Source organism: Ambystoma mexicanum, chromosome 1q (genome assembly GCF_040938575.1).
Source record: "Ambystoma mexicanum isolate Mex_15411 chromosome 1q, UKY_AmexF1_1, whole genome shotgun sequence".
Classification (NCBI taxonomy): Eukaryota; Metazoa; Chordata; class Amphibia; order Caudata; family Ambystomatidae; genus Ambystoma; species Ambystoma mexicanum.
The window spans coordinates 259,411,633-259,438,238 of record NC_090922.1 but is presented as its reverse complement, the minus strand read 5'-3'; the positions used below and the strand labels follow the sequence as shown (position 1 = coordinate 259,438,238).

Sequence of the window (26,606 nt, the reverse complement as noted above, 5' to 3'; positions counted from 1 at the left end):
AATACCTAGACTAGACCGTAGGGGGATGGGAGGATAGCTATGTTCGGAGGGTTGGTACAGTTAATGTTGAGCAATTGTTTGTATGAATTACAGTGGAGAAGAGTTGTGAGATTGAATACATTGCTTAAGTTGCTTTGGATTTGATTTACAAATAAAGTTTTGGTTGAAAAAAAAACACCCTTGCAATGTACACATTTGTCAGGTAAACTCTGATAGGTTACATTACATTCACTTTTACCTACGTATACTTCGAGAAGAGGGGCATGCAAGCTGTGGCTCTTCGGATGTTTTTGGCTACGACTCTCAGGATCTCTCAACACTGAATATCCTGTCTAGGTCTGATAGAAGTTGTAGTCCAAAACATGTGGCAGGCCAAAGGTTACCGCATCCAGTTCTACAACAAACCATCATCATCCAATCGCAAAACCTGCATTATCCCAATAGTAAACATCAACCCTCGTCATTGTTTACAACGTTAACCAATGCTTTATCAATACATCATCATAAGTATAAACCAGTCCACATTATGTTGTATGAACCTTACATATTTGGATCATTAAACTAATTTGCAATTATATGATTATTTAATTTTATATGACTATTATAAAATTATATGCAGAGTTATTTTAAATATCTTCTATTTATCTGGATCAATTTAAAGAAACAAAATATAACATTGATTGAGTTATGTGGACAGGCAACAAAAGGAAAACACAATCATTTTAAGGCCATTCTGTGTGGGGTACAAGTCTGTGACTGATGCCTTGGGAAAGTGCCGAGCCCACCCTGTGTTATCTGAAACCATGTGATGAAGCAACCAGCTTGAGCTCTACAGCCAAGCATGCAGTTCAATCCGTTCATGCCTCTGTTCCATTTTGCTGTATCAAATAATTGCCCTACAACCATTTGCATCTGGCTTCTGCTAATTGAAAGAGTTATTCCATTCAAATTAATTATAGTTCTATCGTGTTCTTTCCTGATGTTCAAGCTATCCTGCCAAAGATGCCCAGACTCATAAACTGCTGGCTTGTGAACATTATTACGTGGAAAATACCAACAAAAAGGCTTTCATTGACTATTTAGTCCTCAGTAACAATTAGCTTTGTGTAGTTTCAGGGCAACATTGGTCTTCTGTTCAGAGCCTTTGACACAATAATGAAATGAGAACAGGCATTTCTATACACCATGCTAGAAAATATTCCAAAATCTCTACTGGGATCAAGATCACAACTCTGGGTATAAATAGAGAAAGTCATTCCAATCAATAAATCCATCTCTAGGCTTTGCTTCTAATGGAAAGGGTTCCACACTAGCTCCCACTAATGTCTGGGTGGGCATTGATGGATATCTGAAAAGAGTGCCATATGATATAAATGTTAGGAATTAAGAGATATATTTAAAGGTGATAATTCAAGTATGCATCGATGTGACTAGGTCAGAATGCTCGAGTGATGAAAAAGGTAACTGAAGAAACATCAAACAGCACCAACCTCACCTGCAGTATTCTCGAGTTCAGATTTCACTGAAGAGCACGGTTTCCAGTCATAAGCCTCTTCCTCTTTTTTAATGACCAATAGAATATCTGGAGTGACTGTGCGAGGGGCTGTAATAGAACATAAACATACATGCTTAGTAATAGTAGCCCATTCTGCTAGGCGAGAAATGCACAAGCAATGTGACAACTTCATTACCTAGTTATAAAAACCTTTACATATGCTGAGTGATAAAAACCAATAGTAGAAGAAAGGGTCCCCTTTTACACAGGTCAGCATGTGTGTCCGGCTATACAAATCCACACCGTTGAACTCACTACTACCATATTTTGCATGGTTTCCTCATTTGTCTGGGACAAGACTGTAGTCTATGTTTGGATGCAAACACTTCACTCTATAGACACCCTCATGTACTGATGCTCACCCCGATTCACTACAGAAGGTAATAGAAGAAGGCAACATTTGGAAAAGTGTCTGAAGCAAATGTTCGATGTGTTGGAAATGTGTTACTACTGTATACAGTTTGAAAGGGTTTATTAAAGCATTTTTAAATAGAATTTAAAAAGAAAATAACATTTTTTATCACGCCCTACAAATATATGAAATGGCAAGGTTACAGTTTCAGTTTAATTAAGTTGATTCACAAGAAGAGAGCACAATCAATCTTTCTTGGCTATTTTCTCAAATGTGCTGAAGCCATTGAATGACAAACATGCTGAACAATAACAAACCTCACTCGGAAAAGCTCCATCTGATGCAAAGTGAAAATCAAGATCAAGAGCTTCTGAAACACACCAAACAGCAGCACAACTTGCCGACCAGAGTACAAGAGCAACTTCCTCCAGAGCAAATGAAATGTAGAGCAAACTGAAGCAAGACTTGCTGAGATGAGGACAAGAGGAACATCCTCCAGGGCACATGATAACCACTCGATCAGGACACAGGCAACGCTGGGTACCCCAGCTAGTTTGATATAAAAATGATATAAACAATGTTTGATATTCAATTTAGATCCAATGTATATTGGATATAAAGTGTTTTCTAATTTATATCAGTTTTGATATAAAGTGAATATACATTTAATATAAAATCTATATATAGATGTGAGTGGTGCCCTTGCCGTTGTAGCTCAGTTGAATCCTGAGAGTGAAGTGGGCGCTGAAGACAGGGACTGAATCTGGTGTATCGCAGAGTGAATCAGTGATGATGTCATAGAGGAGTTCCGCCCCACTGCGATAGGAAGCGGGAAATTAATTATATCAACCAATTGTGATATCTTTTTAATATTAACATTTATATACACATTAATATTTCTTGATGTAAAAATTGATATAAAAATATTATAAAAAAATATATGTTTGGATATACACATTTATATAATAAACAATATTTAAAATCAAATCTTTGATAGACATGTATGCAAAAAGTATTACAAAACTTTTATTTTCAATATAGCATTTTATATAAATTTTATAAACGTGCCCGATAAGATATCAACCTTTTTTTTATAATAATTTTAATATAAAAATGTATTTCAAAGGTATATGAACTGGCTTTTTCATACATAGCATAAATAATGAAAAGCAGTTTACTTCATAAGTAATGTCTGCTTCGCACAGCCCGTACAAAAGTCAAACTTTTGTTTCCAAGTCCCTTTGTGAGCCACCAAACAGCTGTGAATCTACATTGCAGGAGTTTTATATTACAAGGCATGGGGAATCCTACGAATGTGGTGACTCAGAAGTATTCTAGCTGAATCAGCAGAAAGCACAGATGGTCTTTATATTTAAATCGGTGGAATACAGGGTGTTTGTGCCAACTGTATAAACAAACCATCCATGTAAATACACATGAACAATATTTATGAACTAAAACTAAAGGTAGTTAACAAAGCTATTTTTAACTTATGACTGAAGACCAGCACAGGAAGCAGCTGCCAGCTGAATGTTATTTTAGATTTTCCCTGGGCCCGGTAACCCTCGCTAATTCTTGCCTATTATACAGGAAATGCCATGTTGTGCTTCTGTTGTTAAGAAAAATTGCACTGGCCCCCAGGAAACCATTTGGACACATGAATCGGCTAAAATTAGATGTGTTACAAAACCCACACATGAGTTCAAGAAAGCTGTGTGCATTGATATAAATAATGGCACTCGCCTCCAAGTAACAGACTGGACAACAGAAACAGATAAAATTAGATTTTTTTAGAACACCCATACATGAGTTCAGGAAATCTGTGTGTGTGTTGATAAAAGTAATGGCACTGACCCCCAGGAAACAGCCTGGACACTAGAAACTGCTAAAATTAGATTTTTTACAAACCCGGGACAGGAAAATGTATGTGTTTTCACCCCTTTGAAAGGACCCCTCTGCCTGCAGCATGGTGTACTGTAAACCACAGTGTCAGAGCCCAGGATTGATGCACCCCTGCGCACACCAGCTAATTGACTTGGCACACTTGATTGCAACTCTGTGGGGTACCATACTTTTCAGCTGGATTTGATCATGGGTCTATAAACACTGGGACAACTGCTACAAAGCCTGCTGATTGGAAACTGGGCTAGCTGTTTATTCAAAGTTTTATTTCAACAACGGCAAAAAGGTGAGTTTGGGGGGTATTTCAATACTTAAATGTATTGATTTTGTGGTTTGTACAATTTATGTGGTTTTATTCAAGCTTGATAATGTTTTGTTTTTTTACTGTATTTATCGCTAGGCAGATATTTCTGAGACAGGCCACGAGGCAGGGCTTTTTTGAGACCAGCTGTGTATTTTGAAACTAAACAGCTATCTGCCTTTAATGACATGTTTGAAAATGTATAGTTTGATTAGAATGCTCTATGGTTATTCATGTCGGCTAGGATAGTGCATAGATATTGGCAGTGCCGGATTCTATTTCTATGCGTGGAGCTTATGTTCTAGAACTGTTTTCTAGATTTTTACTACAACGCTTTGGAGGTTTTTGTTGTCATGACCCAAAGAATGCGCCCCTTTTGGACTTCATGGTCCTTGATCACAACGGGGCTTGTACTCCTTGATCCTTCCAACATGGCCGTCTAATGTGGAACGCCTTCCTCTGTCTTTACATCAGACGTAGCGTATTTTACAAATAGGCCACGCCCCGCAGCCCTGCGTATCTCAATGCTATTGCAAGCAGCAACTAGACGTGTGCTCCGTAGTTCACTACTCTGTTAGCCTTGTTCCTGGACCTCCAAATTCCATTCCCATACCTCTCTTCATTCTTCCTCGTTTCCTGTACTCATGCGCCATGTGCGCACCTTCTTCATTCCTGGATCCCGGAGTATCTGAATCCCGGAAATCTGAACGCACGCTGGAGTCAGAAGAGGCTCGTACGGGCTTATACAAGACCAGGTCCGTGCGTAAGAAGACACCGCCCAAGAAATTCTGCAAGGATCGCTCCCAGGTGAGAAAGGGGGAATTCCGTGACAGTTTGAGACGCCAAACGACCAAACCTAAAGTCAACATGGAAGCGGCTGTTCAGGATCTCATGCGTGGCATGCAAGAACTAACAACCGAGGTACAAAATTTAAAAGCGGAAAACGCTGCTCTCAAACAATTAGTTCTATCCCGTGATTCTGCCACAAAGGAAAGTGTATTGCTGGGTGGCATTGTTGACAAAAACGATGGGTCGGCAAAAACCCTTCGTGAATTCCTTGATTCTTGTTTGGTTCATTTTACTTTTAAGGTCTACTACTTTTCAACTCCCAGGGCTATGGTGGGCTTCATAATTTCACACCTTTCCGGAAATGCTCTAACCTGGGCTACGCCCTTGGTCAATTCCGGTGATGCCTTCCTGGATGACGACGACGGTTTCATACAAGCCCTTAAAACCATGTTTAACTGGCCAGAGCAGGTCTATAGTGCCCAAGAGCGCCTGCTAGACTTTCAACAGGGATCCCAAGATATGCTTACGTATGTAACCCGATTCAAGCAATTGGCCAAGGAAGCTGACTGTTCTCCTGAAGCAAGTTTTACTCTGTTCAGAAGGGGACTGAATGAGGAGATCAAAGATGAGTTGGCCAGAGTGGCTCGCCCAAGCTCATTACAGGCTCTTATGGACCTTGCCATGCAAATAGATTTTCGTATACAGGAAAGAAAGGCAGAGAAGAAGAAATCCAAAGTAACCCCCCCGAAGGTATCCTCCGAGACTACCTCCAAAACTGACAATAATCCAGAGTCAGCTAGTGAACCAGAACCTATGCAGATATGAGCCTTCCGTGGACCCATATCCCCGCAAGAGAGGATGAGAAGGATTCATAAGGGGTTATGCATGTACTGTGCCTCGGATAAACACCTGGTTAGAGAATGTCCTCTAGCCCCTCCTCGGCATTCAGGAAACGCCAGCTCCCGATCCTAGATGGAGCAAGGCTTCAGGAGAGAGATGTTTGCTCCACGTCTATTCCATCCTTGAACTCTCCTGGACAAAACAGCCTAGTGATTTTACAGGCCCTCATATCGCCATCCAAGAATAAGACCTACTCCATTTTGGCCTTGGTTGACTGCGGAGATATGGGAGTATACATTGATCAAGATTGGGTTTTTAGTCACCACATTCCATACAAGACTCGAAGTACCATGCAACCGGTGGAAGCGATCGGTGGAAGACCCCTCACTTCAGGACCCATAAGCTTGCAGACTAAAGAGATTCAGCTTTCAATAAACCATCACCAAGAGCTGATCAGATTTGACATCATTAAGTCTGCTCATTACCCCATGGTCCTGGGTATGCCCTGGTTACAGAAGCATAATCCTTATATCAACTGGGCAGCAGGATCCTTATTTCTCGGACCTGAGTTTTGTATGTCTCACTGTCTACTCCTGGAATCCTCCTTGACACCTTCCAAAGAACCATCAATAGATCAGCAAGTACCACTCATGGTTTCCAATATGGTACAGGTTCCAAAGGCCTATCAGAGTTTTGCTGATGTGCTCTCAACTGACATAGTCCAGGCTCTACCCCCTCACACACCTGAAGACTGTGCCATAGACACAGAACCTTCAGCAGTGATTCACTTTGGGAGGATGTTCATCTTATCAGAACCTGAAAAAAGAGCCCTACGAGAATACTTGGATACCAACCTTGAAAATGGCACCATAAGACCATCGAAATCTCCCGCTGGAGCCTCGTTGTTGTTTGTTCCCAAAGAGGACACCGAGGAACCTAGACCTTGCCTCGATTATTGTGGATTAAATCAATGCACCCTCAAGGACCGCTACCCGTTACCCTTGATCTCGGATATTCTGGAAGCGGTGAGAGGAGCTGTAATCTTCACGAAACTGGATCTCAGGGGTGCCTATCATCTGATTCGTATAGGGGAAGGAGACAAATGGAAAACAGCTTTTAGAACACCCTTTGGACACTTCGAATATCTGGTCATGCCCTTTGGACTTGCTAATGCCACTGCTGTCTTTCTACGTTTCATGGATAGGGTGTTCTCTGATATGCTGTTCCTCTTCGTCATCGTCTACCTGGACGATATCTTGATCTACTCCAAGGACCCTCTAATGCATGAAGAGCATGAAAAATCAGTATTATGACGACTACGTGAACATAGACTCCTAGCCAAACCCGAGAAATGCCTGTTTCACGTCACCTCTGTTCATTACCTAGGATTTGTCCTTAGTCCAGGAGGAATTGGTATGGATCATTCGAAGATAAAGGCCATACTATCTTGGCCGGCTCCCACTTCCGTGAAACAAGTTTAATCCTTCCTGGGGCTTGCCAATTTCTACAAGAAGTTCATACACACCTTTTCTGAGATTGTTCAGCCGATCATTGCACTCTTGAAAAAAGACACTCCCTTTCTCTGGTCTACACCTCAAGACAAGGCATTCCAACGTTTAAAGACAGAGTTTACTCAAGCCCCCATCCTAGCCCAACCTGACAATCACCATTCCTAGTGCAGATGGATGCCTCTAACTACACCATAGGAGCAGTTTTGAAGCAAGAATTTGAGGACAAGATGGAACACCCCATTGCTTACCTTTCACGAACCCTGACTCCCAGTGAGACACATTATTCCGTCCTGGAAAAGGAACTGTTAGCCATCCGCCAAGCCTTCAATGAATGGCGACACCTACTCCTGGGAGCGAGACATCCAGTCTATGTCCGCACGGAACATCGGACTCTTCAAGTTCTACAATCCTTGGAGTGTAGGAACAATCATCAGGCCTGTTGGGCCTTCTTCTTTGCCCAGTACCAGTTCCACATCAGTCATGTCCCTGGATCACAAAACATAATTGCTGACTCCTTATCTCGACGTCCTGACTACGAAACTATTGGAGATCAGATCTATCCCAAGATGTTTCCCCATACGATTTTTGTAGCTCAAGCAGTCAGTCTCCTGGAAGAAATTTGGATGCAAACCCAATCCTCTGAGCTCTGGAAGGATATTTCAAGGAAGAATCAATGGAATCTGAGAATCAGGATGGATATTTGTTCAAGGATAACGCTCTAGTCATCCCCACACAGAAATACAACAAAGGATAATAAACCTCTGCCACGATACCCTTCACTCCGGACATCGTGGCATCACCAACACCCTCCGTCTTATACAAAGACAATTTTGGTGGCCTAGAATGAATACTGATGTACAACTGTACATCCAAGCCTGTTCTATTTGTAGTCAGAATAAACACAATAACAAGAGACTGGCAGGTCTCCTACTGCAACCTACGCTACCAACAAGATCATGGGAATTGATCGCTACAGACTTCATTGTGGAATTGCCACCTTCCAGGGGATACACGACTATCATGGTTATCATGGACTTGTTCACTCATATGGCTCATATCACACCCCTGTATAAACTACCATCCTCATCAGAACTTGCTGGAAGGTTCCTGGAACACATTTGCTGCCTTCATGGACTCCCTTCCAAGATCATATCAGTCCGAGGACCTCAATACGTCTCACAATTCTGGAAACATCTCTGTCGCATTCTAGGAATCCAATGCGCGCTCTCATCAGGTTATCATCCACAAACAAACAGAGCTACGGAACGTGTAAACCAGACCCTGGAACAATACCTTCATTGTTTCGCCACCAAGGTTCAGGATGACTGGTCGCTCCTAATACCGGTGGCTGAGTTCACATACAACAATTCCGATCACTCAGCAATTAAGACCAGCCCCTTTTATTGCAGTCAAGGATTCCATCCATCAGTATTACCCTCTGTTCTTCCACATCCCACACTAGTTCCTACCGTCGACTCCTGGATGGAAACACTCATCAATGTACACAAGGAAGCCAAAGAACACTTAGAGAAGGCCAGAATGCATACTAAGCGATTTTCAGATTCTAAAAGAAGACCAGGGCCTTCTTATACAGTTGGTGATCAAGTCTGGTTGTCCTCGAAGCTACTACCCCGACATTTATGACCAAACAAATTGGCCTCCGGTACTAGGATCCATTTTCCATCAAGGAAATCATAAATCCAGTCTCATACTGGCTCAAGCTACCCGACTCCTGGAAGACAATTCACCCAGTTTTTCACACTTCTTTATTAAAACCCTACATCCGATCCTCCCGGAAATCTTGCAGACCCCCTCCAGTGGTGGTGGACGACCAAGTGGAATATGAAGTGTCCCGAATATATGATTCCAGGTATAAACGGGGTCAGCTTCAATACCTGGTTGAATGGAAAAGATATCCTCCAAGTGAAAGAACCTGGGAACCAACTTCTAATCTGAACACCCCTCGATTGCTCAGAAGATACCATCTCATACACCCGGGCAAACACGGTGGAACGGGTCTCCGGAGGAGGCATGCTGTCATGACCCACAGAATGCGCCCCTTTTGGACTTCATGGTCCTCATCACAACAGGGCTTGTACTCCTTGATACTTCCAACATGGCCGTCTAACGTGGAACGCCTTCCTCTGTCTTTACGTCAGACGTAGCGTATTTTACAAATAGGCCGCCCCCCGCAGCCCCGCACGTCTCAATGCTATTGCAAGCAGCGACTAGACGTGTGCTCTGTAGTTCGCTACTCTGTTATCCTTGTTCCTTGACCTCCTAATTCCATTCCCATACCCATCTTCCTTCTTCCTCGTTTCCTGGACTCATGCACCGTGTGCGCACCTTCTTCGTTCCTGGATCCCGGAGTATCTGAATCCCGGAACTCTAAACGCACGCTGGAGTCAGAAGAGGCTCACGTAGGCTTATACAAGACCAATTCCGTGCGTAAGAAGACACCGCCCAAGAAAACCTGCAAGGATCGCTCTCAGGTGAGAAAGGGGGAATTCCGTGACATTTGTAGTGTTAAGTGTTTATGGCACGGCTACACGATCATTCAGATACTTCAGCATCAAAGCTTAGAACCCACAGTCCTTATTGCCATTCCAAACATTAAATTAAACTTTAAATAAACCCGACTGCACTTTTGGTGCACTTGTCGTTTTGTGATGCGACATACTTGCACACACACAATGTCTTGTTTTAGTTTCACAGAGCTGATAAAATATTTTGAGTGTGTAAAATATTCAGTACAGAGGGATCAGTATGTGCCAAAGATCACACATATTGCGCAAACGCTATAGCTGTGATTTAATTTGTACAAACTATCCGCATGCCAGATTTCTAAGGGTGGTGGGTGCAGGGGTGCTACATCTTACTTATGTTATGTTATGTTATGTATTGATCGACTGTGCCAGTACATGTTTTATATTGTGCCGGATTAGTTTTGTAGGCGCTACCTTTTATTTTATTCTACATGCACAGTGGCACAAAGCAAAACAAAATGTGTCTAATCTCTGCCTGCAAGGGAAGTACAGTGTTGCGCCACATCTACATGTGAAAACTGCAATGTGTACTTTAAAAACACAATTGCGAAGTAGAAATGTGTCAGGACTTTCTTAGATATGGTGCTAACTTTTGCAGTGTTTTATGCAATCTTCACAATGCTGCCAATGTGAAGTTGTATTTGAACATGTGCCAGAGATCAAACAAGTTGCACACATGGTATAGCACAGATTTATTTTGTACAAACTGCCGGCATGACCGATATTTTACACCGGGCTTGAGATGTTTGGGGTTGTATCATGTTTTGATGGCAGACTGTTTCAGTGCAAAAGATGACCTATTCTGAATCTATATGTTTTCTATTTAGAACCAACATGTCTCCCAACAAGTGGATGATGCAGCCGGCAGTGTCACTGAATGTGGACTGTGTAGTCCCACACCATGCGCCAGTTGGATCTATGGCGATTTGTGCCGCTGGTTCAACAAATCACGGATGTTCGAGGGATCCGAGGAAGGGGACGCGTGTTTCTGCCAGATCAGCAATGGGCAGTGCTGGGGTGCAACCTCTAGCAAGGCCCGAAGGATTGTTCGGCTCAACGCACCAAAGTTGTCCTGCACACACTGGAATGGGCGCGGCTGGATTGAGGGTGCCATTGAGTGGGAGAAGAGTGTGAAATCCAGAATGGCTATTATGCTCTCTGTGCTGTACCCGCATTGGCCAGTGACAACAAATATCTTGGAAATGGCCTGACAAATGGGCCCCTTGCAGGTGTTCTGCTGGGCAAATCACCCCCATGTGGTTTAACAACACCTGGGACCAGGCAACAGGAGGAGTAGCACATTTAACTCGTCGCCAACCCTGGAGTAGCACAAATGGCGGTCTGGTTTCAAATCCCGTCCGTGGAGTGGCCCCTCCACCCCAGCACGATCAAGGGCCCTGGTGTATATTACCGGATCCTTAAACCCCCATACTTCTTTGATTAGGGTGGGGGTTAGGGCCCCTGTAATAGCAGCGGCTTCAGGCACACCTCTGGCTGGTTTGGGGGTTAACACCTGCTTTAAAAGCATACAAGCCCGATGTCGAAAGACAGCCACGGGGTCATGAATCCCGACTGCAGCTCAGGAAAAACAGTCCCATGGGAGGGGCCTGGGATGTTACATCCGAGCAAAAGGGGGTGTTCACTGCAAGAGAATGTGTACAGCAGGGGGGGTGTCACGAGCAGCGTGGTTGTGATATGCGACAATGAAGGCATTGCACCATTAACTATTTCTGAGTGTATTTTGCTAGTTTTGAAGGCGAGAATAATACTGACAGCTCTGCCATTGTCAACATTTTCAATAACCTAGCTAATGCATCATTGAACCCTGTTGACAACTTAGCTCTTCATTCTCCATCTATCCAACTGGGCGAGCTTGCACCGTCTCTGCAGGAAGACACTCGGGTGGTGATGGTGTGTGAGGGGGGCGTGACATATGTACAACCAAATGTTACTTCTGTTATACATATTAACACATTGGGGGGGTCACTACGACCCGGGCGCAAAGGGATACAGGGCACCGGTAATGACACTGGTGGCAGTGATCCCTTTGCGCCCTATTCCGAGGTCTCTTTGGGGGTCCTTCCTTAACACTTGGTTTTAGCAGGCATTAAGGAAGGGACCCGCAAAGGTACTTCAGAGCTAATAACGGTACTATAATTTACGGTACCATTATTAGCACCCTCCCCATTCCCATTGAGCCCTATGGTGGCTCAAATGGGAATGGGGATTGACATTTTCAATGGGGACTTAGTGGTCCCGCAAAGGTCGGACTAGACCGGTAAGTCCCCATTGAACCAGGGCGGACACGGTACCGGTAATGGTGCTAGTCATGGCGCTAATAGCGCCATGACTAGCACCAACCTCGGAATGAGGCCCATTGAATGAGTTGATGTATTGAGGAATGGGGATTAAACTAGTGGCACACCACCGCTCCTGGAGTTTTCAGACACCATGTCCACTAATTGTCATAGAGCCCTTGAGGCACTTCTTAAGGATGCTGGCCTTTTTAGCATTGGCAGTTAAACAGGTGTATGTATCAATACTGTTGACACTCACAATGCTGATGTTATTAATATTACTCCTGCTGGTACTCAGGAGGGGAGTGTGCACAGGGATGGGGAGGAATACAGTGTTGGGGTTGTTAATATTGCACCTCTTGGTACTCAAGAGGGGAGTGTGCACAAAGATGGGGAGGAACACAGTGCTGCGGGTGTTAACATTGCAAATGACCGGTTGGTAAGTGTTCAGCCTCAGGCTGATACCCACCTGAACTTGAAGCAACACCACACACAAGCAGCGATACAGCCGTTGAAATGCATCTTAACGCCCCCCCCTCACAATTCTGGCTAGTGATACAGGTTGGTACAACTGAACAACGGGGTGATATTTCAGTGCCTGTGTTTGACGTTCAAGAGCCAAGTCTCAGTAATATTGGTTGTGAAACAGGTGTATGTATGGGTGCCAATGCACACACTCAAAATGGAGTTGGTCATGCTGTGGGGATGAGTCACAATGTTCGTGACATTAACATTTCAAATGACGTCAGCACTATTGTTATTGATTGATTGATAGAATACGAAAATAAAAAGGACCCACTTTAAAAGAAAATTACAAGAAGATGCTTGTCCTTGTCCAACGTTTAAAACCGTACTGCAAAAAGAAGGAGACTGCACAATATGTGGTTAAGTGTGCTTTTGAAGACGTGGAACTGGTGGATTTTATGCTAATAAAATATTTGAGGGTGCTACTATCGCCTTCTCAGCAGGAACTTGTGGGACAGCCGCAGGGTAGAGGTCAGATACCCTGCTAGCCAATGTTGAAGTTGTTGAGATCAACACACTAGTCACAGGTTTGTCTTATAATGCATTTTGTGAAACATCCACAGGTGTGCAGCTTGACATTGTGTTAGACATGTATCCACAGGTTGACAACAGTGCAATAGCCCCTGACGATCCTACGAATTTGGAAATTCACAACGCAACTACTATCCCACAGAGACCCGTTGGATCTAGTGCAGTGATAGTTGGTCCTAATTCAGCTACTCCCCTGTCAATAACCACTCAGGAAATATCCCTGTAATCAAACATACCAGACAAACGCAAAGAGTTATGACTATCAAATATCAACCCCCCCCCTCTAACCAGTGTTATTAGAAAACATAAAACAAATCATGACCAGGAGCACATACGCCTGTGCCCTGGGGGTGCTGGTTAACACAACCATTGTCACAGACATTTTTACAGACAAACTGATCGTTCAGAGTGGAGGCGGATATTTGTTTTAGCGCTGCTCCAAAGACCCAGTGCAAAACGTGAAATGAGCTAGGTCAGGAGCTCAGAGGTGTTGGCTATTTATAATCTTAGAAAATGCCCGTTTGGATATATCCATAGGTGATCGGCCTAGCACACTGCTGGCACCAAACTGCTGAGGCCCGGATTTATTTGAAGAGGATGCAGACCTATCAAAGAAGTTATAAAAAAAAATGCCAGCAGTGGAGGATTGCAAGGAATATAGATTCATGAACACGGACCAGTTGCACTCTGGGGCATGGACTAATGTTAATAACAGAGGGTATGGAAACACTGGTTCGATGGATTTTGGAAACCGTCGGCCCCAATGACTGTGTCCAAATAAGAATGGAGGCTGAGGGTTTAAACAGACCTTGGTTTACAAAACGATTCCCTTGAGATACCTTCTGCTTCTTAAATTTCTGGAGAATTTACAGAGACTTCTGCAGAGTAAGACTGAGATCCTGTGTTTTGCGCAGCTAAGAATTATGGCGCTAGTTGTCAGAATTCGTTCTGTGGTGTTTATAAAACTTTAAGCAAAATTCTGCACAACCACAACATAAAATGCAAAGGTAGATGGTTGTTAAATTTTCATCATGGGCCCTTAAATCTCTGCCTGGCGTCTAGTCTCATAGGTTTAATTGTGCCACGGAGCATAACAGATGCCGATATACGTGCAAAAGCTCTGCAAGTACACAAAATCTTGGGTTCCCGACGGACACATCGGTAGGGTTTTGACAGCTGTCGCCTCTTTGCATAATATTTTGATAGAACCAGCAAGATACTCTACTTTAACAATGGGGTGTGGTGATATTTTCCGCTAACTGCTAAAAGCCAGAAACACTATGTTTTACACCGTGACAACCATTTCTACAGTGTAATCAACCGAAAAGGTTTCCTGGAGGCTAAACATATCTGTCAGCACTGCCACCACATTTCCAAGAACAAACAGACACAGTTGTCAGTAACACTGTCACCTGTGTTTAAGTGAGGAATGTCAAATGCTTAATGAAGACCTGCAAAATATCCCAGGTGTCAAGCGTTGGCAAGGTCTCGGGTCTGTCTAAACACAAACATTGGGAAAGCGGCCTTGGGGTCAGTCATGTGCGAACTGCACATTGACTTCCCCGCCTGCACAAAATGTCTACCCTCGAGTCACAGCTGTAATGGGGTAACATGTTGGGTGTGTAAAGTTTCTGTTGTCAATACGGATGAACACCTGTGTTACATGTTGGCTGGTAGATCTCAAGATAAAACCGAGGACTATGTAGTGTATGATGTGGAGGCCCTTCAAGAGAATGTAACCCACCAACCAAACTATATCTATGCCAGACATCTAATAGGTGTCAGATATTGGGAATGTACAGGTGACTCTTGTGTGGCGGCCTGTGTCAGCGCTTTTATAACATGAACAACAACAAAATGTTCCCGTGTGGACTCATTTCAAAATGATTTGGAGAGTTATTCAGCATTGAAGAATGCTACGTGATTTAATCACATAATTCATCATATACGTGGGACATGTACTAATTTGGAATGTGCTAATCTATATTGAAAAATGAGGTCACTAATCAAAAAAACCAGAAGAGTAAAAGGGAGGAAGCAGAACTTATTCTCTATAGTGTTTTAAAGAAAGACAAGAAATGATGTGGAAACATTTAAACTTGAAATGTAATAAAACATTTGTAGACACATAAATAAAAAATACAGTCTTAGTAATTGTCAACAGTTTGCTACTAAGGAGCAACAACAGAGAAAATTGCTTCAAGGAAAGCTCAAACTTCAAATGTGTAGACAATAAATTCAGCACATCAATATACATTAACAAAGTGACATACAAGAGCTAGGGCCCTCTAACTCAAATTACAGTAGAGGTATTGAAGCACAGACCACCTGGCTATCTAGCCCTGGCTAACTAGAATTTGTATGTGTTTATTACACATCCATTAATACCAGTGGCTTCAAAAAGCAACCAACGTTTTTAGTGGAAGACCAATGCAATGAATGTGTCATGGATTGTTGAATTTCAGCAAAAAAGCTGTAGAGGGAAACCAAAATTAATAAAGTCCTTAGATTTTAAGCTGGTAATTACATATCAGCAAGAGGCTAAAAAAGGAGACCAAAGTTAATAAAGCCAACGCTGGCCGCTGCTGTTAAACCTAGATCCAATGGAGGAATGTATATGATGAATTATGTGATTAAATAACCTAGCATTCTTCAATGCTGAATAATTCTCCAAATCATTTTGAAATTAGTCCACACGGGAACACTTTGTTGTCATTTATGTTATATTGCTCCTGTTAGTTCCCGTAGTCTATGGAGTTCCCCTTAGTTATGTCAGCACTTTTATAACAAGCAAATTCATGGGCTAAACCTTTCTAGCACATAACTCCAAATTCTGTGATGGATACTTTGTGTTGCGACAACTGGTTTGGGAAAAAATGTGATTAAAACCTAGCACCCAGGGTGCTAAGGCTCATGGGTGTCTTTGTGGTACCTCTAGAGATATGCTTTATTGACTGTTTGAACCTTTTACCCATGAAACTCAGCAAACTCCCAAGAACCTTTATTTTCCCCTGTTCAAAGGGTGCCTTTCCCCATCTTTTCAACACAGCGGTTAACCAGAACTACATAGGCTCAGTTCCACCCAGACCAATACGGCGCTCAATCTCAATACATGAAGCCTAGTGAGAAAGATCAATTCATGGAGTGGTACAAGGTGAAAGAAAACAGCGTGTATGACTTTCGACAGGAGTTTAGGGCCTACTGTCAAGAAGATGTCAATATTTTAAGACAAGCTTGTAATTTATTCAAGGATGGGAATCATTCAGATGATTTGTTGTGAAACACCTATAAAGGGTGGGACACACTTGTTATACATCAATCCTTTCCAAATCACTACATTGGCTAGTTGCTGTATGCAGATCTACAGACAACTATATCTAAAACCTGAAACAAACGTGCTGCCCCCCCATGATTCAGAAATGGGCGACAGAAAAGCTACTCCACAGTATCAATTCAATGGCTCTTATGCATCTTATGCATCTGAGAGATCACAAACATCTCTATTCAACATAGCCTAAACAGCAGCTGCGATAAACTATGGCCAATATTGGTTCGACAGCTATGCAATGGTTCAGGGGGTGGAAACAGCCTAGGAATTCAACAACTGCTTTTATCACGGTTGTACCAATTGTTACACCGCCGGGGATTTCAATACTGATGGGCACTACCTTTGAACAGCTGTATAGATACACCCTGATGAAACAGACTTTCCTACATATCCGAGGTGTTTGTGTCACAAACGGTGTGCGATGGTGCAGAACAATCTTGATGTGTGCCATTTTCCTAAGGAGAGGGATCTGCGCATACCCATAAAACCCCAAGATGCATTATACGGCAGCAGCACAAATGCCTTAAAGCCACATCCTCACAACCCAGAGGGTGAGCAAATACACTACCTAGATTCCATCAGTCTATACCCCTCTCTGAATAATGACAAACCCTTTCTTGTGGGACACCCCAAGATTATCTGTAGGAATTTTGGTGATATAGACCAGTATTTCGGTCTACCTGTGTTACCCTATAGATGCAATGGTAAACTAATGTTTCCACTCTGCTGTACATGCATCGAACTAAAACAGACTAGGTGCGGGCACATGGATAAAGAGCGACAGCTGACAGGGACTTGGTGCACGATCAAGCTACAGACAGCTTTGAAACAGGGATATCGCCTGGGGTGCATACATGAAACATGGCATTTTAAAACAATCACCCTCAATCTCTTCTGTGATTATGCCCGTATTTTCCTACAGAAGAAACAGGAAGCCTCTGCCTTTCCTGTCAGTTGTGTGGATGATACCGCTAAAAAGGACTTCATAGATGATTATTTTAAACACCGGGGCATACGCTTGCATATGGAACACATCGAGGACAACCCCGCTCGGCGGTTGCTGACAAAACAATGCCTTAATTCGTTGTGGAGTAAGTTTGCGCAAACAATTAATTTGCCCAACACAACCATCATCACAGACCCCGAAGTGCTCCAAGCCTATCCATTTAATCATTCTTATGACGTGAACAGCTGCGGGTTCATAGATGATGAAACGGCTTGTCTATGCTGGCGCTACACCCCAGAAAATCCAACAACTTCAGACAACATGAATATATTTATAGCTGCGTTTACAACCACTCAGGGTCACTTCAAACTGTTTGCTGTGATAGAACAATTACAAGAGCGGATTCTATACCACAAAACCAATAGCGTTATTTTTGTCAGCCGCCATGGGGATGTCAACCCACCCACCGGTGATTATCTAGGGCATCTAACTTCGGAGCTAGGAGGTGAAAACATTTTAGAGGTTGTATCCATGGGTCCCAGTATGAAGGCAAATGGTATAATCCTGAACATTAACACTGTCACAATACATTTTGACAGTGTGAAAGATCTGGTGCAATCCTTTGTACAGGAAGCTGTGTGTACCACCCCACAGTCTATCCTTGCTACACATCCAGGTACATAGCGCAATAAAAAACAGTGTAAAATTAGCACTGTCATTCTACAAAAGCCGCTCAGTTTTGTGTTTAATGAACACACACAGGCACCCTGCGGATTGACGGACCCCTGTGGCTATTGAATATTTTGGGTATTAATCTCATACCCACCCCAAACTATCCCACAGCGCCCCTGACATCTCTCGACCTCTAAATTATCTATGCCACACAGGTGATGCATCCGTCCTAGCCAGACCTAGAGTGTCTGAGAGTTGGGTATTTGAATGTGCATGTTTATTTTTTTTCCTTTTGCATTAAATTGCTTTTACACTTTTACTCAACTGTTTGTGCATAACCTATATCTTGTTGTGAATAACATATTTGTCCAAAATCATAAAATAGTCTGGTTCTTTATTATAACACCTGTTGCTTGTTTTTTTTTTAAAAAAAATGTTATTTTATTCAGTAGTGTAATGCTGGGCTATGATGGGGCAACAATTTTTTAGAGAAACATTTTCTTTTTAATCACCTGTTATATCTGTTGCTGTTCCAGATGCTGGCTTATTTTCACAGATGTTGCCACAAGCTCTTAATGGCCCTTTGTCTTAGTATATTTCCAACAACTTCATGCCTGGGCATGTTCGCTCCCATAACCATTGAACATAAACAACACCATTTTATTAACATTTAAAATAGGGATTTTTATTTATATTTGATTCACAATAGGTTGGGTCATTAGATGCTGCATGATGATCCTTTCCACTACAAATTCTGATGTATCAGCAAATACTTCATAGACACACTGGGCCCGATTCATAGACTAAAATAGCTCTGAAAAACAGGCGCTTGCATGCAAAACGCACACACGTGGCTGTTTGTTGATTCATGGAACACATTGCGCATGGCTTACTGGAGACTTGCACTGAATCCGCGCGGGTCCAACACATCACTGCGACAACACAAACGCCTTGCGCGAGACACCCAGCGAAGGTGCATACCATCCAGCGCAGTCAACTAAAACGGGGGCGGAACACGTGGAATGGGGAACAACACGCGTAAATGTGGGCATTACATGTGAAGTTTCACAGTAAAATAATTGCAATGCCCACAAGCGCGGTAACAACACATACTCATGGAATTGAACAGGGCTCTCCGGTGCGCTGAAAAAGACACGCTAATGAGGAAACATGTCTGCCAAGCGTAAGCTGGCGTAAGTGTCACAGCGCACTAAAAACAATGCATAAAAAGGGCACGTGAAAAACCAACGCGCTATACAGCTACGATGAATGTCCCATTCTTTGCAGCAGTGATTGTGGGACACCGCAGGAGGAGGATAGTCAGGGCATGCTTTTTTTACCCAGGACCATCCTTTTTGGGATGCTTTATGACCAGGTCTACGGCAGGAAAAGGTTTCCACCTCGTATCATATTAGACCTGGTCACGGAGTGGGAAGATGACCTCACATCACCCACCCTGTACTCCCAAGCACTGAGCCCCTTGGAAAAGGTACTCAATGCGCTGTATTTTTTGGCCACTGGGTAATTTCAGCAGACAACTGCCATTGTCAGGGGCATTTCACAGGCCACCCAGTCACGCTGCCTACACCAGGTGCTGGCAATCATGACTGCACGCCCCTCAATCCGCAGGCACATATACATGCCCAGAACACCCGCAGAAAAGCAACGTGATTCTAGACTTTTACAGGGTTGCGCACTTCCCTTAGGTGCATGATACCATCGATTAAACCCATGTGGCCCTACCTCAACCTAGGGCCACAGAGCACATCTGTTGCAATCGCAAGCACTGGCATTCTATCAACATGCAGGTTGTATGTGATGCCAAGGGGATCATTACCTCTGTATATGCCAACTATCCGGGGTCCACCCATGATAGTTTCATATTCAGAATGTCACCCCTACACTGGGCCCTGGAAGCTGGCAGGCATGGCAACACATGGCTCATTGTTGAGTACAAATGGCCCTGCAAATGCATGCATGTCTCACACAGACAAAACCAAACCACCGACAACCCATCTCACCTCTACAGGGGACAGGGCCTACCCTCTGAGCACCTACATGACGACGTCAATATGGAACCCCACCACACCACCCCAGGAAAGATATAACTCAGCCCATATTGCAACTAGAGGCATAGTGGAGTGCACATTCGGAGTGCTAAAGTCCCGCTTCCACTCCCTTGACCACTCTGGTGGTGAGCTACTTTATGCGCCAACAGTAGTGTGCATTATCATTGTTGCAACATGTGTCCTGCACAAAGTTACTACACAATGTGGCGTACCGGTGGACATGGTGGTGCCCCCACATCCCCAACCACATGCACAGCGGCTACTCATGGGAAGGGAAAGGGCACAAAATGAGGCTGCCCATACCCAGCTTGTGGCACAATGTTTCACCTAAAATCCAACCCCTGCGGAGTGCACACAGGCCTGGCACATTCCAGGTGACAATCGATGATGACAAAGTGACAATCATCTGTCCCAACCGAGAATCTGTCCTCGGATGTGCTACATTGTGTGCATCCCTTAGTAGTAAAAGTATCTCTATCTGGTCTGCACAAAAGGAACACATGAAAGATGGAGTATGCCACAAACACCATGACAAAGTACACATCTAAAGGCTGGTATGTCACCTAAACCCTCCCACACTTCATGCCACCTGCTTGACACACCATGCCATGGCATGCAATGTCCAAACTGATAAATAAATCACCAACAAAACACTACTGTTACCAGGCATGCAGCGAACAACCTAAAAAGTCCAGAAATAACTCATTCATCAATATACTCATGTACACAGGAACATCAATTGGCCAGTACAACAAACCAGAAACACAGGACCCAAGAGTTAATCTGTCTGACCGTGACCATACCCAAATGCAAATGTGTCGTGACTTGCACATGCCACCCTTCTAAATTCCACCCTTCAAAATTTGCGTGGCACTTTTAACCAAAGGGAGCCCGGCAAGCGCATACAGCATGAAGGCTAACAACAATGGAGATAGTCAAGGCAATACATGAAGATGGAACAAGAACAAAGGATGCATCTCAATTCACAAACAAAAAGGGATGCCAACCATGCACTGGACAAACAATCATGAATTCCACTGGGGGTTTATACACAGGTTGGACTTGAGACTGCCCACAGATAGAATGGAAGCCCAACGCCACTGTGTAAGTTACTTTCACATGCTGCACTCCTAGCAAGCCCATGCAAAGGGGAAGCAAGAGTGGCATGTGTCTGGATCCAAGGCACAAACACCAACACTAGACAAGCCTCTGTGGTTCCAGCTGGAACCTACAGTGGATGCCCTCAGCTGCCACAGAAAGCAATACACTGTCACAAATGCACAATAGTCAAAAAACGAAAAAAAAAAATCAGAAATGCCCATAGGGAAGAGGAACAGGGTGCACGTCAACAGCCACATGTGTGGATGTTAAACAATAACCCCCCATGGGTTAATGGGCCTCACGGCTATGATGGAGTGGGAGACCTGTTGCTGCTGTCGCTACCCTCTAGTGCTGCATCAGAATGTGGTAGTGGAAAGGGAGGATAACCACGTATAGCCCTGGTCTGGTCCTCCATGGCAGTGGCCATGCGGGACTGAGATGCTTGCATCTCCAACATGATGGCCCGGAGGTCTCCATGCATCACCTCACGGTATGCACGCAGTTCCTCCGTGATGGTTCCAGTCATCATTTGCATCTGCTGTTCAGACCCTCTACTGCTGGATGCCTCGAGTGCAGTCAGTGTAATCCTGAGGGACCTATACTCTGAACTCAGGGCTTCCCTGTTGGCTCGACCCTCTGCAGCCAAGAATGAATGCAGAGCCCTTCAGTTTGGCCCGTTGGCTCCTGTTGCTGGCCACTATGTTCAGCCTGTGTGAGCGGCATGTGGACCACAATGCCTGCTGCTTGTGCTCCACCTGTCTTGCTGTGGTTATCATGGAAATGGCCACCCTATCCATGCCATGCCCTGAGCCAACATCTCATGTGCAGCAGCCTGTTGTTGTACAATAGCATACATGGATTGCTCACACTGTATCGCCAGCTAACACACAGCCACCGCGTTTGCGGACCCCATGCCTGCCTAGGCCAAGGGTACCTGGCCATTGATGAGATGACGCCGTCTGTGGCTGCAGGACGGCATCCCTCCCTTGATCTGCTGCCCCAGGACCAGGAGTCAATACTGTGGAGCGGTTATAGGTAAAAGATTTGAATGCAAAGGATCGAATGACAAAAGGTTCGAATCAAAAGGACCTAAAATAAAAGGGTTGATTTTTTTTTTTTTTTACATTTTTTTGGGGGGTCCCCCAGAAACCCCTTGTTTTGTGGTAGAAACCCCTTTTTTCCCCAAACGGAAACCCAAAAAAAATATATATTAAAAAAAAAAAATTAAACCCTTTCGTTTTAGGTCAAATTGACTCGATCCTATGGCATTCGATCCTTTTGGATTCAAATCTTTGACCGGACACCCTGTGGAGCGTGGCCCTGCAAGCATAACCACCACAGACAAATGTACAACACTGACTAGACCTGTGAGGGGTCTTCCCCCCTCCAGATGTTTGGGATGCAACAGCACTCACAGTCGATGCACTCACCTGCGACAGCACAGAGGTATCCATATCTAATTCATCACCAGAGTCTAAAGCTTCCTCAGAGGCAGACTCAGACTGAGTCAAAGCCAGGATGGCCTGGAGCACCAGTGGATGTTCATGGGCTACCACACCACATCCTCCACTGGTGATTGGTCGTGGCTCATTATCCTGTTCCCCCTCCACCTCCTACTCTGCATCCAGTGCCTCATCACCTGCACATGGACATAAAAATAAATGAAGAGCCATGTAAATACCATAGCCCACACACAAAGGCATCACAATGTCGTCATGCAACACATCAAGCTGCCATGTCACAAACTTCCGCACCTACGTAGTGTCAATGCAAGTGAAGGGTATCATGAAATCAGCCATAGACTTGTGTGGGAGGGATAAATACAACATGTAGTCCATGGTGCATAAGACCTGCTGCACAAATGAGCCCCTGACTGGCATAGTTGATCCACCAACATCATAGATGCAAAAACACATGTACCACGTACCATAGCCATGCCTGATCTGTAATACTGAATGAGATGGGACTTGCCGACTACTGTCCCAGAGTCATGTACAATGGATGTGACATGACATTACATGTAAATCACAAACTCAACACACACAAGCGTCACACAGTGCTACGATGCAAGGGTGATGGAATAGAGTGAAGCCAGACGCACCCATCCCACGGGGCCAAGTCACATTGACATCACGCGAGTGAATAGGCATGGTGAAGGTGAGACCTGGGGTTGGAAGTGGGAGTTGGCAGTGCAGTACATGGGAATGGCATACCAATTAAATACAACTACATTATCATCAATGAAAATGCGGTGGGCTGGTGGAAGCGTATGTGCAGACATAAGGTGTCAATAGCTTCTAGAGGGTTGTAGGGATACAGTTAACAGCCACAGGGTGTGGAGTATGGCAGGGAGGCAGTGCATGGGTGCAACTGCTGGCTTAGAGGCCCGCGTCAGAGATCAGTGTGTGGACATGTGACTAGTGCATTCTCTAAGTCATCCAGGGCTGCAGCAGGGGAGAGGAGGTAGAGAAAGCAGAACACATGAGAAAGTGCCCCCAGACCCAGAGAAAGTTTACCTCCAGTGCCATTGAGGCCGGGTGTCCGTGGCAGAGGGAGGCCCCAGCCAAAGTTAGACATTAATCACCAACTAATTGCTCTGAGAAGTAACAGACCCTGAGGGACTGGAAAGGAATGATCAAATACCATGAGAAGGAAGCAAATTGGGATAATGGAGTTGAAGGAACTGCGGCACCAGGAACCATTAGGCCCCGTGGACAATGCAGAGCGATTGGAAATGAACAGTCATAGCCACTGGGAGCCAGTGCCATCATCACAGTCATAGGGAGACACAATACCTGGAACGAAGACAAAAGGACACTCTTCACTGTCCAGGTCAGGAGGAGTTGCAGAGGGAAGAGACTAGAGGCACAGAAATCTGGGTATAGGCCGTTGCAGTACCCCACCATAGGCATGAGCATTCCTCTGGAGACAGTGAGCTACTGGGGGAATGAGAGGAAAGGAGGAATCGCCACGAGGAGGTGCAGCTGGCAGGGTGACCTCTCAGAGACGTCAGAGATGTGCATAGAAGGCGAATGTGGAGTGCAAGATTGTCACAGGCTATCCGCCATCACAGGTTGGAGCAGGAAGAGGGCCAAGAGAGCCTGGACAGAGTGGCATGGAAGGAGTGAGCAGGTGTGGTGATGGGGTTTGTCACGGTGTGCAGCACATTGTGCGTATGCAGTCTGCAGGTAAACAAGCATGTGTCAGTCCACCATGAAATGGTTCACCTATTGCAGTCATGCAAATGCAGCCAGAACTGCCAGACAACCAACATACTACATCCAAGCAACATACACATGTCCTAGGCACACATGCATCACAACTCACCAAACTTTCCCTCATAAATTGGCAGGTCTCCCACGCCTTGGATCTGCTCCACATCATAGTACATATGATCTCCTCCTGTGGAGCGAGTTCTTCATCCTCTCATAATGACCCACCTCCAGTCACCAGAGTAGAGGTGTAGTTGGCACCCATCTTACCTTTGGCTCGGTGCCGGAGGTCATACAACGCTTCATTGCATCAGTAGCTGAGCGCCTCTCATGGCCTAAGGGGTTAATAAGATCGGCGACACACTGCCAGTGGGCCATACGCTGGCCAGTTATATGTGTGCTCCCTGCCTGCACAAGCATATAGTGTTCGTGTTCCTGCACGCAGCCACTTTGCCTCCCTTCCCACTAGTTGCCCTCCCAGTCATGGCACAGGTGGATTGGTGCAATGGGAGGTGCAGCTATCCATTGTCCTGGACAATTTGAGTGAGGGGCAGTGTACGTGATGTCAAACATACCAGTGTGCCCCAGTAAGGCTCAATGTAACCCCGTGGAAAAAATAAATGGGCCGCGTAACGCACAGACGCCCCAAACATTTACGTGTACACAACCCCTCAGCAGCCCATATGTAAAGAAAAAACCAAATGCAGTATGCTGTGGCACCCAGCAACACAAAAAATATGTACGCAAAGGACACGTAATCTACAGTGATGTTAAATAAGGGGTTATGCGACACACATGGGCACCCACAGATTGCAAAATGCATACAACACTCACAGTCTCAAAAGTACATGCACGTGTGTGCTGAGGCAATCCCTCACCAAAAGAAGAGGCTTGCACGCAGTGAAGAGACCGCATGAAACAAAGTACACACGTCCATCTGCTATTAATCGGCAAGTGTGTAATGCATCCTACGCACTACTTTATTGTGATCCTGAACGCTGCAGCATGTGGCACGTAAGTTACATGCTTAGGGCCTTGCCTCTGATTTCACGCGAATGTGCTGTTTCTGCACATGCTGAGTTATTCTGTGTCAGGCTGGCCACGAGAGTGACACGTAAGACCTACGCTCCTGCCAACCAGCCAATTTACCTGCCCTACGAGCCATCTGCTGCTGCCTGCCCACTGTGTGCTGTGTGTACCTGCTGTCCACGTGCCCTGCAATTTGGTACCTGCTGTACAGCCATTGCTAGCGCTCCTGTCACTGTGACCACATCTACTGATCCTGAAGACTCCCGATGTGCCATACCAGCGCTCCACAGCCCATCCCCAGGACCAGCTGCCCACCCACACTTGCCTCGGCAGCTTCTCAGCCAGGGAAGTTGGCATCCTGGTGAAGCAACTCTCGGGGCATTATGATGCCCTCTTCCCCGGACCATCGCAAGTCAGCAAGAAAGGACGGATGAAGATCTGGGCGGACATTGTGGGTGCCATGAATGCGGAGGGGTTGGCACCCCACGACTAGACACATGTCCACAAGCACTGGGAGAAATTCAAAGCCAGGACCCACAACAAGGCCGGTTGACCACTGACAACTATCGGTTCCTGGAGAGGTTCTACCCAGCGCTGTACACCCAGGTCAGGGATTTGGAGCTGGTAAGTGTCCATGTGTTCTCGTCCACCATGGAGAATGTGCATATTGATGTATGGTTGGAGTGTGCACCTTCGCCTCATGTGTGGCATGCCGCTTGGACAGATGTCTGTATACATGTCCCAGACAGTGCTGCATGTGAGTACATTCAAACATGTGTGACAACAATGATGTTTGGGTTGCAATGCATGATGCGCGCCTGCATGTAGCAACATGCACATGTTTGCATGCATGTGTCTGTACTGGGGCATGTGAGTTGTGTTACAGGTGTGCTTTCGGCAACATCAAGGGCATGCATGGTGTACATGTGCATGTGTCAGGGAAGTAAGTGTGTGACTAGCCAACACTCATGGATGTATGACAAATGGACATTTGAATGTGTGATTGACTCATGCTGCCAAGTTGGCCTGATGTCCACTCTGACGTGATAGCTCCATGGCCTGTTGCATGAATGTCAGGTGATGTGTGTGAATGACATGTG

The 26,606-nt window shown here is 44.8% G+C and overlaps 1 protein-coding gene across 5 annotated transcripts in view; it reads right to left on the bottom strand.

Annotated features, from left to right (window-relative positions):
* LOC138527241 (uncharacterized) overlaps nt 1–26,606 on the bottom strand; it is a 381,456-nt gene that overhangs the window by 237,180 nt on the left and 117,670 nt on the right. For 4 of the 5 annotated variants that reach the window (XM_069638359.1, XM_069638354.1, XM_069638370.1 and 1 more), the window contains one exon: nt 1,496–1,603. In XM_069638359.1, the coding sequence (XP_069494460.1) occupies nt 1,496–1,603 (108 nt within the window). Of the gene's footprint in view, nt 1–1,490; nt 1,604–22,695; nt 22,905–26,606 lie in introns of all 5 variants that reach the window. The other variant, XM_069638365.1, reaches the window with a different exon arrangement.